At 40.0% G+C, this 17,288-nt stretch overlaps 1 protein-coding gene across 4 annotated transcripts in view; it reads right to left on the reverse strand.

The window, feature by feature from the left end:
• Positions 1 to 17,288, reverse strand: part of TESK2 (testis associated actin remodelling kinase 2) — a 109,424-nt gene that overhangs the window by 22,037 nt on the left and 70,099 nt on the right. For all 4 annotated transcript variants that reach the window (XM_066192726.1, XM_066192727.1, XM_066192724.1 and 1 more), the window contains exon 5: positions 3,346 to 3,492. In XM_066192726.1, the coding sequence (XP_066048823.1) occupies positions 3,346 to 3,492 (147 nt within the window). The remainder of the gene's footprint in view (positions 1 to 3,345; positions 3,493 to 17,288) is intronic.

Here is a 17,288-nt window from a genome sequence, read left to right on the forward strand (position 1 = left end):
TTTCTTGGCCTATAAAGAGTCCAGATCACTCTGCCCACACCTCTACTCTGTGCAGGCTGCAAATGGCCAGTCTGACCACTCATATCTTCTAACAGCTTCAAGTTAGGCTGTTGCTATCAGCTAGGGCAGGTCAGCCTGATCAGCTACAGCAGCCCAGGCACTGAGCTGCTCCTGACACGGGGAAGCAGCGGCTGTCGGGGCAGCACATCCCTTCTAACAAGTGCTGCCTCTCTTTTTGACAGAAGGACATCAGGAAGGGCACCAGTGGGATATGAGGGCTGACATCCCTGTGGGCTGTCACATCGACTATAATGACCTACATCTACTCTTCCCTACCGTTCTTCCCTCTGGCCTCCTGCAGTATCAATGCTGTTCTGTTCCTCTCCACATGGTGCAATTAGGAAGAGAGATCACCCTGCTGTATAATAATGGCCCAACCCACTTATTTTCCAATCTTAGATTGGCAGGGGACAGGAACTGCTCTTTCTTTAAATTGTTAGGCATCAAATATATATACAATGCTAAGAGCAACACAACTCTGCTGCCATAACTGACACAGTAAAATTTATGTATCACATCGTCCATCCAAGAAGCTGTAGGAATTAGAGGTTTGCCAGAAACAGAAAGACAGAAGTATGGGACTAAATTAATTAAAATTAGTAAAATTCATATTAAAGGGACAGTTAGTGGGCTATCATCCTAAGTGTAACATGTAAAGCATGGAGACATTCCTGCATAGAAAGTCTCTGTTTCATTCTGTTCACACTTCAGTCAAGGCCAGCAAGCTTCATAGAAAAATGCTCCAACTCTTCCACCTTGCAAATTCAGTCTATTCTGACTTTTGCAGATGTCCAAACCCTTGTCTTAGCCTTCATTTGAATAATAAAGCCATCCCATCAATTAGTGAAGTTTACTGAAGAAAGAAGAACAATACAGAATAGTATTGAATTTGCCCTCGTTCAATCCAAGCTCTCTCCCAAGGAAAAGAGCCCATCACATCTTCCTTCAGCTTGCTTACCCACTGACTATTTACTAGTAAGAATGAAGACAACTCATCGTATCACCAGCACAAACCTGGGAAAAGCCAAGGTATCTTCTCAAGCAGTAGCCAAAAGCTGTAGTCTGAGAACTGAAAATTTTGATGACAGATTTTTCCTATGGTTATCATCATTGTTTTGCTTTCTAACAAAGTTACTTTTTAAAAACTTAGGCAGCCAGAGGGCAAACATTTGCCCAAAAGGGGAGTAGTTTGCCCAACAGATTTAAAGTTTATTTCATCAATACCTTAATACGCTAATAAAATTCATGAGTTGCTTAAGGTGAGTGTTTAAGGCTGAGTGTTTCATCTACTTCCTTTCCAAACAGAACAGGGAAAGTGTACACATCACATAAAAAAACAAACTTAAAAAATAAACAGAACAACCCCAAACCAACCCAAAAATCCCCAAGAAAGTGAAAAATTCAGACCACAGCTGTCATCAATTAAATTCTGTATTATTCTTAAAGCTGACAGCTTCCAATATGACCCATACAAGACACTATAACTTTAGTGCTAAGAACCATCCAAATATAGCATAACTGCTAGTAAATTCTTAGGGTTTGGTATGTTGTTCATTTGTTTGTGAATACCCTTAACTACTTCCCGTGGCCTCGGATGAGTTTGCTCTTGCGGGGACATCCTGCACACCTCCCAGCGGGTGCAGCTTTCTAAACAATTGCCATCCAACAATAGATAACACTGAAGCATTGGCAGGGCAGCTCCAGAGAATGACATACAGTTAGTTATGTAAAGCCTGGAACAAAGGCATTCACAGGGATCCCAGGAACTGGATTTTCATATGACTGACCATCACAGAATGTGTTACAATAAATGCTGCAGGCACTGAGTTCTCCTTAGTTACTTTGGTTCCTTGCAGTAACTCTGCTCTTAAATGCACTAAAATACATCCTGAACTGAAAAAGAAAGGGGAATACCAAGTTGTCTTTTCAGATATTTTTATGCATTTCTTATCTGCACACTCCAAGGTGACTGAAATGGAGCTTTCTGAATGTATCATGTCAAAGTGACATGACTCCCAGTCTGGGCATTTTTCATAAATTTGATACTCTTCCTTACAAAATTCAGTGCCTTTCACTTGAAAGAACAGCCAAGAAAGTATTTTATGACTTCACCAAAATACTTCTTTCCTCTACCAGCTGAACTCTTTTTTTTCACCTTGACTAAATGTACACTCTACATCTGTTTAACACTGCACTAAGGAAGCTTTAAAAAAAAATTTCTCAAAGTGGATGAAGGACTAGTAGCCTCATTGGCAAACATACTCTGTTGTGGTTTTATTTTTTAAAACTGTTTCTGACCCAAAAAAATAATCCGTTTTAGACTAAATTAACATCATTCTGGATTCTTCTGGTTGAAGTGACATGATAAGCCTGCTCAAGAACAATCTTGAAGGACTTTCATGCTGCAGGACCCCAGTGAGTTTAAACCAGCTCATTAGCACCAGACAACAGGACAGACAGGACAGCAAAGCCCTCAGCACAGGCTGCAATGGGTGGCAAAAGCAAGTGTGAATACTGGGACAATCTGCTCACACAGCTTAGTGCTCCTATGTCAATATTTCTAGCTGAGCTTGAATCATCCAGCTACTTCAGCCAACTAAATTCATGCAAGTTGTCACCAAAGCAACAAGAAAAAAATAAATTATTTATTTTTTAGATTTATTTACTATAGATCTAAATCTGCCACTGGTATATTATTCCGGAAGAAATTGCAAATTTTGAAAATTTTAGGCAAACTATTTTGATCTTACTGACTTTAAAAATGAAAGAAATATAAACCAGGATTGTACACAGCATTTACTGCAGAATTAGTAATGAAAGGTCACTCTTCCTACAGAAGAAAATTTGTGAAATACATGGAGAAATAAAAACAACAAGGAGATTTTGAAGTGCATTTGTAATAATCCCCTCAATTTGGGTTCTTTATATGATTAACCTGTTCCAAATGTTAGATTGTTGTACTTAATTATCCAGGGATTTAAATACTTTACTGAACCACAATTCAGAACTAAAAGAACTCTGGAGCTGCTTTATGAGAAATCCTAAACTGAACTCATTTAAGGGATGATCTTCCTTCACTATAATAATTTCTCTAGTTTCCATACAAACTATAAGCATGTTTTGAGGAAAGTTTTATTTCTACAAACTGCATTTCAATTTGTTTCTCAAAATGTTTTAGATTATATAATAGCAATTCTCTGCATGGAATAGAGGAAGGGAGAAAACCCAACAATCAGCTACAGTTCCTTCATCATTAGGAAGTTCCCCTAATTTTATAAATGGTACCTTGGATGTAAGGTCTCGGTGGAAAATGCCTTTATAGTGAAGATAACTGATTCCCATAGCAATGTCATAGGCCAGTTTCACCCTCACTGTCCAGGGCAGATGCTGGTTGCCATCTAGTAGCTGCTCCAGGTTACCACAATTGATGTACTGAAAAGACAAAGCAACATTTGTAATTAATGATTTAACTCAATATTTTGTCAGGAATGTAAAATCCATCATTACAAGTGACCTCAGCTCAGTTACACATTCAAACCTTTTTTTCATATGGGCTTGGCAGGCACAAAGTTTGCAGATCAAGAGAAGCTGAAAATGTCTCCCTTCACCACCTGTACCAATGCCCTTATGTTAAAGATGCAACAGCCACCACTATATTTACTCCACGGTATTTAAACAGACCCTTCAGAAAAACCTACAGCATCCTATCGCCCTCCCATTTCAGCTTGAGGAAAACTAGGAAAAAATGATGCAGAGCTGACTTTCATACAGAATTAATCAACAAAGGCAGAGCTAAGTATCCAAGTGTAGGTCATGGTGCCTGATCAAGTTCCCAGTTTTCTTAAACTGAAACAGCATCAAAGAAAAATATTACAGTGTGCTGCTGTAAGTTCTATTTTTTCACTGCTGTATCTATGAGTTCTAATCAGCAATATGATTCCCATTGTGTTCAGTACTACATCAACCCCATCAAATGGTAGCCCTCATGAAAAGGAAAGCACATTAAGTAAAAGATAAATGCTACAAGACACAGTGAAACAAAGCAGCACCTAAATGATACTAGGTAATATAGTCCAGGTCAAGACATGGCAGCTCTAGCGCTTGAATAATCAATACAGCAGCACAGCTTATGCTTTATGTATACACCCTTTATACCACACCAGCAGCTATGTAGTGTTTCAACAGCTTCTTGTTACACTCCCAGCATCAGTTCCCCAACCAGTGACCAGGCAAAGAGAGTAGCTTGTTCCAGAAGGAAAACCTGGCAGCAAGGCAGTGACTTCTATCAAGAAAACCCAAGTGAAGCAAACAGGACAATTTGCTCCCAAGCCTGGCCCACACATGTATCCCTGCACCAGACTGCACCAACTTCAATTCTCTGTGCCACAGGTCTCCAACCCTCTCGCAAATGACTTTCCTGTGTCATTCACTCAGACAAAATATGCGGCACCATTCTCACGTTTAAAAAAAAAAAAAATCTTAATTGCAGGTCTTGTTGTTTCAGAAACTTGGAACCTGCTTGGATTTTGTTGCTCTTCTTTGTGTCTTGGAGCCTGGGACACGAGGCAAACATGAGCCATACACTCTGCAGTGTGGATGGATGTAGCTGATCTCCCGAGGCTGTGCTACAGCAAGGAAAGAACATTCACAAATTGGATTCCACTGGTGAGTCTGGGGGTCACAGGTCACCTCCTGAACAGTCTGCAAGAAACAGATTCTTCCTTACAGCCCAGGTCCACCTATTGCTGATCTCACCAGTGAATTTCGTAAACCGTTCCAGCAGATATCCAGGTTCCACACGTAACTATTTGAGGAGGCAAAACTGCCGGGGCAGAGGATGCATAAAGCAATTTTACCTGGCACAGAGCGCATCGGGAGGGGGCACCACAAAGCAGGTGCCTGTGCGCATCCCTCGGGAACGGGGTTCATCCCAGCCTGTGCACAGCAGCGCGTTTCACCGGCAGTCCAGGGCATGACCCCCCTTCTCTCCAAAACAACCTGTTCCTTGTGCTAGGAGTTCGTGTGCCAGGAGAGCAGAGCAGCTCTGCAACAGGTCACTCTGAGGGTATGCAATCTCCATCCTTAGAGATTTTCAAGACCAACTAGAGCTGCAGCCAACCTGGTTCAATGTTGGAAACAATGCTGCTTTGAGCTTTTCCAGCTTTGATCTTTCTCATTTCTTTTTATCTTAACCCCTAAGGGAGCTAGATGACCTTATAAAGCACACAAGGGGAAAAAAAAAACCAAAACCAACAAAACACACAAAAAAAAATCCCAACCATGCTCAACAAAATTTGATTTTAATATAAGTTACTATCATGCTTAAGGAAAAAATGGCGACTAAGATTTTTACAGTAATATCTTTTATATTCCCCGCCTCCTTGAAACGGTGCAAACAGCACTTCTCAGCCAGTCATGTTCAAATCAGAACAACACTGACAGCCTGGAATAGAAGGCACTAAAGCACCTGGCTGAATAACCCAATTATAAAATGACACTTAGCAATTATCCCAAACCATTTCACCTTTCTGACAGGCCAGTAACAGACCATCCATAAAGCACCACCATACTTGAATTCATTGGAAAGACAATGCAAGGGGGGAGGGAATCACTGACCTAGCTTCCATTTTCTGTTCTCTGAACTGTGCCATTCCATGACACAAATTGCTCCAGAAACGCTAATAAACATGCAGCCCCTAAGAGTATTGACACACAGAGTGAAATGGGACAATAGCTGGCTACTATATCGAGCATGCTCTTGCTTTCCTTTTCAATACAGCAGCCTATTCATTTGATCCATTGTTGCCATATTAGTTAAGTGCATCCAATATATGCATTCCTGCAGTACTGTTCCAAACTGGCTTGCAGGGTCATTCACCCATCTTAACTGCAAGGCCTAGATTCTAGCATGGGCTGGGCAACAGGTGACACACACATTGGGCGCAGCATCCACAAGCTACAAAAGTGACAGTAAAACCTGTTTCCAGCACATCTACAAAACCTACCAGGCCTCATTCCAAAACTGGCACCCACCAAGTGCACAGCCCTCATTTATCAGAGGAGTGAGTTCTGGTTTTGGTTCTAATTTCTATGCCTATGAAGCACATGAGGCTAATCATCAAGTGAACAACTGAACTAAGATTTTCCTAGACATCTTTAAAGCTTTAGTTGATTTCAGGTTTTAGCTGGCCAGCAGGTAATATTTGCATGCAGAGACATGAATTGTTCCTAAGGCAAGCACTCCACAGTGCTCCCTCAGTGTCATGTAAGTAATCCAATTCTTCCAGTCCTTCAGGCTGATAATGCAAACAGCCAGCCTGATGGCCTATTTTTTTCAGAGGACTTCAACAATGCCTTTTCAGGACAGACACAAAACCATGTACATTACTTCCTAATTGCCAGTGCAACTGAAAGAGAAAAATACCTGTTCTCTATCTCTTACTGGCACAAATCAGCTCTGTGTGGTAAGAATATCCTGAAGGATAGAAAATGCACCTCTCCCAAAGAGAGCACTGGATTTTATTTTGTCCCTGACACAGTACTGGTACAGTAAGGCTACAACACACATTATCTCAAAGCATTATTCTACTACAACAACAACAGCCATCACATAAGTCTACAAGCAATTGGAACAGAGATCTGAGTAGGCTATGACAATGAAAGCAAAGGGCACTACATTTCTTAAAAGACATCACAGCTAAGTGGGGCAGTGTTCAGACCTTTTCAAACCCTCTATCATCAGGTTGCAGTGAAACAGCTACCCATTATTCCTCATGCTACTTTTCTGTCATGTAACTGGACACCAACAGCCAGCTTATCTGGTTGCCAGTCTGAAAACAACAGCTATAGGTTGTTTATTTTTGCATTTACTAAAACTTAACACAGCAAGCTGAACACTGGTTTAAAAGACTTTGGCATCTTAGTCCACAAAAACAGTCTTCCTTTAAAAAATCTGAGATAAGAGCTCATACCTTTGTTGTGAAATCGAATGTTCAGCTAAACTGCATTTCTGGTACCTCTCCCAAATGTTATGAAGAAAGAGGGCAGTAGCTTCTTTGAAGGACAAGTTACTCACAAGGTCAGCCAAGCACAGATGATTTCTGGATCAAAGAACCTTGAAGAGGTTTCTGATGTTATCGTTTACTGCTATGAAATGCAGTAGCAGCAGTGTATGACTTATCCCGGTACAACAGTTGTGCTACTTTAACCTAAAATCAGCATAACAGGACTGCTGCCTTGTAACACAACTGCAGTCACATTATCAGACTCAAGCATACGAAATGAAGGATGGATAGAAATTCAGCATATAACGGTACTTAAGCACAGCATTACATGCTTTATTTCAAGAGACTAATAGTGAACTTCAGCTATCAGATAATACCCAACTTCAGCTGTCAGATTTTAGCTTCAAAATTCAAAACAGAAGTTTAAACACTAATACGATAACTAGAAGCTTTTAAAGAAAAGGCACATCAGATTCAGACAATTCTAGCCGTTATTGCTCAAAAACAAAGACTCCAAATATTGCCAAGTCTGAGCAGGAAGACTGATGGGAATTGCAAAGAATTTTCAATGCTATTTTGAAAACCAGTGCTGTTTCAGTGTGTAGGTCTGATATAAATAAGCCAACACATACTGCACAGGAAAATCAGAAAAAAAAAAGTTGGCCTGCTATTTAGATGACTTTAAATGTCACTGCCTGTCATTTAAAAAATCAATAAATAACCACAAGACATCCATGTACTGTTGGCCAAATGTTGCCGAAGACAAGGAATTAAGTGGTTAAGAAAAGTAGGTGTGGAGAGGGCATTTAAGGTGACAAACCAAATGAGGAAAGTAAAGAGTAAGAGCTCCAGGGACCTAGAACACTACAAGACAAATATTGAGATAGCAACAGATGAATATACTCCAAAAATGCATTGAAAAAACAGGTAGGGATGCAGGAGAATAAAGAAACTAGAATTGTGGCAGTAGCACCTTCTGCATGGTGAAGCACAAGAAACATCAGAGCAAAACCCAGAATAAGTAGTTGTACTCTGAAGGGAGACCTGGAAAGCAAAATAAAGTATTGCAGACACTATTGACAAATGCATTGAAGAGTGTCAAAATAGACAGAGCTTACACACTAGTATCATTTCTAATGCTGGAAATAAGAAGGTAACTCTCATGCCTAATAAAAGGAAGTTAAGAGCTTTTCACTAAGCTTTCTGCAGAAGTTTAAAACCAGTTTTAAACCACATGTTTCAAGGAAGACACAACCTCATCTTCAGTTCTCATATGTTTAAAGTCATCTGTCACACTCTGCAGTGTAAGTGACTACTCTGAAGGCTTCTGTACAAGCCAGCGTACCCTCCTGTCACAACTAGCATAATTAGCTACAGTGGAAGGACTGGAAGCTTTCTCCTTTCCCCAAACTGTTTCCATGAGCTTCAGCTGTGCAGAACTGGAAAAGAAAGACAGTATCACTATGTTTGAAACTACAATATGAGATACCGCAAGTTGATACACTGAGATTGACTATGAGATTAAATTGACATTTTTTTTTAAATTTGAAGTTGGTTCATAGACCTCCAGTTTTTAAAAATCCCACAACTTAAAAATTTACAAAACCACCTGACCCAAGTACCTCTGAGCAGTAACCTTCCATTTCCATTGATTGTATCAAATAAAATAAATTCATCATTGAAACAGAACAAATTGGATATTGAATTTGGGCTGTGTGAGTATATTTTTGGTCAGCAGGTCAACTAATGGTGCCAGGGAGAAACACACAAGTACTGAAAGAGAACACAAGTGAAGCAAACACATTTCAGAACAAAGCTCAAACTTTTTTTCAGGAAGGATCAGAAGGGCATAAGTGGCTTGGAAAAACAGCTTGATTAAAAGAACAGAAGCAAAGCCGAAAATATTCATCTGAAGGCCCCTTTACTTTCCTGCTCCTCAGTTCCTGAAAACTGAAGGAAAAGAATCTGTAACCTAAAATCAATTTCTCGTCTGCTTTTCTACCAATATAAACAATCTTGTTCTTTAATTAAAAAATCATAAGTTTTCTTTAAAGGTGTTAACCATTACAGAATTAAAATAAAATTAAGAAGTGCCTCAGCTATTCTCAGAGGAAAGGGTCAGCTCTGTCAACTGCCATAGCCTGGTCACTTATCAGAACTCAGAACCAGAAGCCAAGAAATGCAACAGACCAACCTCTGTTTCTTCTTCTGTCAGTTATGGCATTGATTAATTCATTGGCTCCTCCTTCTGAAAAGGCATGTACAGGCATGGCTTCTTTTATAAGGGCAAACAAGAATTAACATGCACCAACTCAGAAAGGAGCTGTAATGAAAACCATTTGTTGCACTCCCAACATTCAAGCGCTGGCACGGAAAAGAATTCAGCAAGATTGGTCTTTCTTTAATTCTCTAATTCCAACAGCTCTTATGGTCAGTATGCTGAATTTAGTCCTTTTCTGTCATTTCATTCAAACAAAATGTAATGTTCACTTGGCTGTCTGCTGCTACAAACAGATTCTTGTTGGTAAGGCTTCAGCTGAGGCACTTAGCAACAACGCACTGCTGCAACCCATATGGATGAAGGAAGTTTTATGGACGCTCACTCATACTCAGGTCTGAAATACTGCAGGAAATAAGCTTATTTTGCTGGAACCGGAAGACACTCCCAGTATATCTATACAGACTGACCTTGATAACCATTTTTCCTGTAATTATATTAGTAGAAAAAAACAGAAAGCAAAGAAGGCCTAACAAAAAACCCTGCATTTATAATCTGAAGTCACAATCATTTGGATTCTAAGTGGAGCCCAGTCTCAGTGCAGATAAGAATCTGGGATATGGCATAAATTAGCACACAGGCATAGAAGAGAAAGTACCTTGCTGCTGACACAGACAAGAGAAACAGCATCTCTACAATAACACTTCTGTTAAGAGCAGAAGGCTCTATCCACACTGACAGCATTTCAAACATACCAGACTCAGTTCTGCTGAGAAGCTGCAATCCCTGACAAGGAGCCTCTCATTTAAGTAAGGTCTTTGTCACCTTCTCCACATAAATACCAGCAGCAGCAGCCCACAGATTATATGCCTGCAAGATGGCAGAAAAATAACCCCTTCACTTCACTTTTTGAAGTCTGTGAAACAGCTACAAGGATCTACTAAGAGCAAAACTTACAGCAAATGAACATCTCTCATAGTACAAACTTTGTTTAAATTCTGCACAAGGAATACTCTCTTTGAGCTGTTTCAGAGTACTTTTCCAAGCCTCAACACTCCCACATCCACTCAACACGTCCACATACATTTGAGGGTGCTCAAACACTTTATTGGCAATTATAGAAGGCACCAAGATCCTCTATTAATAGTGGTGTGCAAAAGCAAACATTGAAGGAATTTTCTTTTACAACTCAGTTTCTGAATGTTTTGGATTGCTGATAACTAAAGCAAAACGTGGAAGTGAAACTACAGAACACTCGTTAATTCAAGAGTATGTTTCCTAGGATCCAGGCTGAAAAGTAGGGAAAGAAGAAAAAGCACTGCATACAAACTGAATTTGCTGAAAACATGTAAGAAAAAAATTCCAAGGCAAGAAGTTAAGCAGCCAGCATCACAGTACCGATGTGGATACTCTCTCTTGATATACAGAAGTAACAGGAAAATCTAGTGCTCAAGACAGTATTCAGTTCTTCTCCTCTCCCTCCCCCCCATACCATGATAGCTGAGAAATTTACATCTTCTCACTGTTGTTCACCTAGCCACCTGTAAAAGAATTCAGAGGTTGAAATTCAAAAATGTTTTTCTTTTTGGCTTGAGGCAGTGGTAAATGGTCCGGCTGGCTTACAGTGAGTGTCAAAACAGAGATAATAAACACCTACCCCCCACCCAAAAAAAAAACCCCACACAACCCACACACAGAGCACCCACCCGTGTGTGTGCGTGCCTCACACACGGGGGGAAGGGAAATAAGAAATGAGACAATGGAACTAGCTGTTTGCAATTGAACATTTATCTGACTCTTATCTTTCTTCTAACCTTGAAACAGTCTAAAAAGGAGGAAGAGGTTAGCACCAGCAAGATATTTAGCAAGCCTTCCTCAGAACACAACATATTTAGATGCACCTTTCTCAAATAAAATAATGAATAAAAGTTGCATGTGCACTATTACAGGCTCTGAAGTGATAAAACAAGTCAGTCATCCTGCTGTGAGAGAAGAAGGGAAATTAATTAAAGCCAAGGAATAGCCTGCAGAGACAAGATTTAATTTTTAAAAATAGGGGGGAGGAAGGGAGAAAAGGAGATTTAATAATGAGCTCAAAAGTTCTCACTGAAGTAACTGGTTGCTCATCACTTCTCATCTAGCACCCACATGCAATAAACAGGCGGCTGTGCGCCTCAAGTTAGACTTTCAACATCTTGGCTTCTGCCTTTACATGAGGACTCCTTTAGTGTCTCTGATTATAGTTCTTTTTACATCTGAACTTTCTTTTTGTGAGAACCCACCCTTCCCACCTAACCACAGTGCAGATGTATGTAAGCAGCTTCCCACTGCCTCCAGCACAATGCAGGGCTCACAGAGCTTTCACTGCTTATCTTCTTTTGGTAAAAGCACAGACTTTGTCTGGAGAGTTGTCCCTGTGTGTTTCATTTACCTGGTCACCACCAGCCCACAGCAGGTTTTCCCTTTAACTGACCTGCCAGCTTCCCTCCTCAGATAGTGCCTATAAATGCCAGCTTGTGTCCTCCAGACGCCAACATTTTTGTCAGCTTTTTGCTTCCTGTAACTGAGCTTTCTACTGTAACTTTTTGAGAATCAATCCCACCTTTCTGTCTTCAGAATAAGTGCCTTGACCAAGTAGAGCAGCATGAATTTCCTTCTGAAATGAAAGCCTCTGCATTCTGCGTGGCCAGGTACAACCTACCCAAACAGATTTTAAAAATGCTCTGTTAAGTGTTTTTCTAGAAACCCAGGTCTCTGATCACTGCAATCAGACAAGATGGTTGAGCTGTCATTAATTTAAAAAAAAAAAAAAAAAAAAGTAAGTAAGCATCAGATGTAGGGGGAAAAAATTGGAAATATCACCTAACTTAAATAAGGTCCTTTACATGCTTTCAAAAAAACCTGACTTTTGATATTTAAGCACTCAAAACTGCAAAGCTACAAATCAGAGAGACATAGCTGAAACTCCTGTGGAGCCCTGTATTATTTTTGCTGGAGAAAGAACCAAAGGGTCAAGCACACCACATATGCCACAACATGAAGCTGCAAGAGTATGAACTGGAGATGGAATTTCAGTCAGAACACTAAATTTCCTGCCTCCTGTCATTGAAAGCCAGACCCCCTTGTGTGATTTTAAATGGACTTTTTTTGGTATGTGCCGCACATCAAGCTGTGTTTGGGACTGAAGTCTTTTTTCTTTTAAAAAAGTTCACAAAAATATCAGGCTCCCAACGAAAATCATATAAAAGTAAAGAATATGTACTTTGTCTAAACCTCTGTGAAATAACTTCACTGTCTTAGATGCATTGGGGTTTTTTGTTACAAAATAATACATGAAGTCTTAAAGTTACAACATGAAGTTTAAACGGTGTGACATTTTCTAAACCACCCCCCCCCCTTTCCCTGCAAGCTTTTTAAACTACTTACTTTGAACAGTCTAATTTACTTACTATATGTACCACGTTTAGATTTAATTTTGCATCCACTGGTGCATACAGATATCATGTTAATGCCTACGGTTAATCAGCCTGACTCAGATCTCACACACCAGGTACACCTGGGTACCAGAGCCTCCAACTCTTCAGCTGCTGGAACAAGCTCAGTGCAAGTGTCTACAGAATCATTTCAACCAAAATGAGACATCTTTGGTTGATAAAACAGATGAGGGTGCTCACATTCTTCTGACCCCCACTCAGCTTTCTCAGAGTTGATAACCTATATTGAACCATCCCTGAAAAGAGAATTTTCATTTTTATTGCTTTCTCATGCACCCTTTCAAAAAATATAGTTAGAGCAGACACCCCTCCCACAAAGCCAGTACAGCTGCCTTGGTCTAGCACTCTCCAGTTAACCAGGGCATGGCTGCTTCTAGAGGCACCTGAGCTTTTTGACATGATCAAGGGCACAGGAATGGGTCTCTTCAGTTTTGCAAACTAGTATGCGTCTTTGATATGGGATCTCTCAGGTTGGAGAGACATGCTGTGCTCCTCTGAAGAGAACAAAACCAGAGGAAAAAAGGAAACTGTTTGAAGATGAAACAATACAGTGCCTTGCATAGCACAGAGAAAGGATGAGGTAGAGTTGGCTGTCAAGCCACAAACTACATTTGCTGAGGGCGCATTCAGCCACTTTTTATAAATTAAACTGAGAACCTAAGTGAACTGTTCCAGGAAAACTGAAACTGACAGTCCATATGCTGTGAAGACTGTGAAAAAATAAGACCAAATATGGCTCAAGTGCTGACAAGTATTTTTAAAATTCTATTACGAACAATCAAGAGATGAAGGGAAGTGTCGGCACCAAACCAAGTTTATAAAAAGAATTGTAACTGCATTTCAAAATGATCAAAGATGTGGTAGAAATCATTTTGCAAGTGACACAGAAACAAGCAAGCTCAAGATCTACATTTAGTACCAAATAAATAACCTGTCAGATACATACACACATCCATGTACTTAATACTTATATTTATAGATATATCTTTTCTTGTCACAATAATTTAAGCAAAAGCTAAAAATTATACTTTGATATAAGAAATCCAAAGCACATCCCAATGCTTTTCACTCTAACGAGTCAGGATTTTTGTAATTTCAAAATGATATTGCTAGAGACTTTGCTAGCATCTATTGCTGGATCGTTTGTCATCTCATAAACACATTCATCTTGGAATATAAACAAAAGCTTCCTAATTTTTCAGCTGTAAGAGAAGTCCCCTATTGCCTATGCCTTTCTCCTTTCAGCAGACAGCTGCTGCATGCAACAAAGGTGGTAAAACTTTGAGTTCTTCCTGAGTCCTGGTGTTTGTGTGCAATGAAGCAGAAAGCACAGGCAATAGGTTTGTCTTTCTGCACAAGTATAGTTGGTTGGGTTTTTTAACCCCAAAAGATTAAGTCAATATTCAGATGTGCCAGTAAGCAGGCACACAGTAACAGCTTTTTGCATCTTTTAAGTTTACCTTATCTCTATTCACCATAGTTTTTAATATTTTAATAAAGGATGATAAAATTAACAAGATATTTCAAAGCACCTACTAACTTGCAACAATATTTCTGTGGTGAGCTAAGTGATTTTTCTCAAGAGCAGAAACATAAAGGGCCATCAAGATGATCAGAAGGAGGGAGCACCTCTCCTATGAGGAAAGGCTGAGAGAATTGGGATTGTTCAGGCTGAAGAAGACAAGGCTTCAGGGTGACCTAATTGCACCCTTCCAGTACCTGAAGGTAACTGGAAAGATGGAGAGAGACCTTTTAAAAGGCCAAGGAGGAATGTTTTTAAACTGAGAGTAGGTTTAGATTTAGATCTTAAGAAGAAATTCTTTGCTGCGAGGGTGGTGAGACACTGGCACATGTTGCTCAGAAAAGCTGTGGATGCTCCATCCCTGTAAGCATTTAAGGATGGATGGGGCTTTGAGCAACCTCATTTATTGGAAGCTGTCTGTGTCCATGGCAGGGGAGTTTGAATAAGATCATTTTTAAAGGTGACTTTCTACCCAAACCATTCTGTGATTCTATGACCAGGCCCTTGGCAACCAGCCCCAGCCAGCCCTAGGTGGCCCTACTTGAGGAGAGAGGTTGGATCAGGTGACCTCCAGAGCTCTCCTCCAGCCTCAATCATTCTGTGATTCTGTGAAAATAGCACTATACAGACAGCAAACAGCCCTAAGAGACATCTTGTGGTCCATTCATTCTAATTTAGTGCCGGAAAAAATAGTGCCTATGAAACGGAATGATTTCTCACCTTTTACATTACAGACTAGCTTAGTCTTCCTAACACCTGAACTATTTCCCCACTCTGTTTTAAGCCCTGCTTCTGCTGCTATGACCTTGCTCTTCTCGGGTCCTACAGTGAATCCTCACACAGTCATTAATGGGGAGTGCAACTACTGCTGCATCAGACAAGGTTACCATTACTCTTCTCTAGAGGTCAAATCCCTGGGCTCTGAGTGAAGAGTTTTCTGTTGACCCTGAGGCAAGTACATGCAAGCTCTAACTCTTAATGACTCCTGTAAGGGAAAAGCTAAACAACCAAATTAACAGAGGAAATAACATGTATATGTGCAGGCTGGACTTCCAGTCTTACAAGAAAAACAGCAAAAAAGGCAAGTAAATAACAGCAATGGATACTTCTAGTTTTATACCACACAATCATTCCTGTCATCAGAGCATATATTCCTGAAACCAAATATATCCAGGTCTAAAACTCAAGTCCATTCCTGGAAAGATACAAAGTAACCACAGCTTAGCAGAGGACCCAAATACCTCTGACATCCTTTCAGTAGGGCTGAACTTACTCTTCTGGTGCTTGGGGCTTATACCTGTGGAGGCCCAGATTGCCTCTGTGTATTACTTTCCAGCACTAGTACAGCACCACTGAAAGAACTCTTCATTGATAAAGTGAAGCTGTAGCTCCAATTAATGCTACAGAAAGTATCTGAACCACAGACAAAAAGGACAGAGCCTGCAAGTAGAGGTTTATTACAGCATTAATCCACAGGTCATGGCTGAGAGATCACAAGGATAAATTTAATCTGCAGAATTTTACACATACTTAGAGTTCTTATAAAGTTCAAACCACAGTCCTTCTGATCCATCCTACAGCCAGAAGGCATTTAAAAATTCTGACTGTCAGTTGTTGGAAGTCATCCGAAAGATCATTTGTCATCATTGTATGATAATATTTTTCTTTAAGTTACTCCGAAGTAAATGACCTCTTTACACTCTTCTGTATCAAGACTCGTTCCCCTAAAGCAAAGACATTTAGAATTAGCAGGTGCATTCTGCATCTTCTGAGCTGTCAACAGAAACATCCAAGAGAAAGCTTGCACTGTTGCTCATATTGCTCCTCCAGAAAGTCAAAGCAGTGACCAGTGCCACAAAACCATAAAACAAGTAACTTTACATATTGACCAAGACCTTATTACATTCAAGGAAGATGCTTTATGTATGCAAATGAAACCAAATTGGAGCAGAACCAGGTCCCAAATCTGAGGAGAGATAGAAGACAAAATTACCTTTAGAGCCTTCCCACCCCTCTGCTTTTTTCCTCTTCCTTTTGAGTTTTCTTTTTTCAATACTTCAGTCAGAAGGACTATATAAAGTGTCTAAGAAAGATTTCAATGAGCAAGGGGAGGTAATGCACAAGCATTAGGTATGTACAAGATATTGAATACAAACTCATCTGGCAGGCTCTACTCAGTATGACTTCACTGAACACATCAGGTAGTACTTACCTTACACAAATTCAAGGACTTCCCTAATAAATCTCTGAATTGTTGGGGTTTTTTTCTAGAAATTGGACAGCAATATCCAGAAAATAGGTAATATTTTCTAACAAGATGAAAATGAGAGTCCTTTAATTTCTTTTAACTTTCTACTTGATGCCACCTTAAGTACAAGTGTAATTTTCTCTTCAGTTGTCTCCAAGCCCAGGCTTATCAACTTCACACCACAGCTATTCTCTTTTTTTGAGAAACAACCATCGGAGCCAACTCATCCAGGAACTAAATGTCAGCTGGTAAACAGGTAATACCTAAAGCAGGAACAATTCCTTTGCTGCATAAAATATTTGCAGAATGACAGCTAATAGGAACTACAGTTCCAAAGACACCAAGTTCTCCAGAGCTGACAGCCTACTGCCACCACCAAAGCTGAGTTAAATATTTGCCGTGCTACATGAGTAAAAGTAAAGTTATTCAAACAATATGAATCACACTGGTGGAACAAAAGTAGGGATTAGAGAGTCTTTCTTACAGGAGATGAGGAAAGGAGAGAGCAAGGAAGGAATGGTATTTCAGGCCTTTTTAAAACTCTCACAAGTGTGCAATTGCCATCTGAAAGAATGTATGACTACAATTTTAGCTGTAGCATAAAGCTTCAGAAGAGGAGACCCATGATGTCTGTCTGGTGTTCCCCTTTCTAGGTCAAAGGTTCTCCACAGAAAGAAAACCAAGAACTGAGGGAAGGAAAAAAGAAAGAAGAATTAAATACTTCTAATGATTTATTCTGCTT

This window comes from Chamaea fasciata, unplaced genomic scaffold, assembly GCF_029207755.1.
Source record: "Chamaea fasciata isolate MVZ Bird 193981 ecotype frontalis unplaced genomic scaffold, bChaFas1.0.hap1 SCAF_10, whole genome shotgun sequence".
NCBI lineage: Eukaryota > Metazoa > Chordata > Aves > Passeriformes > Sylviidae > Chamaea > Chamaea fasciata.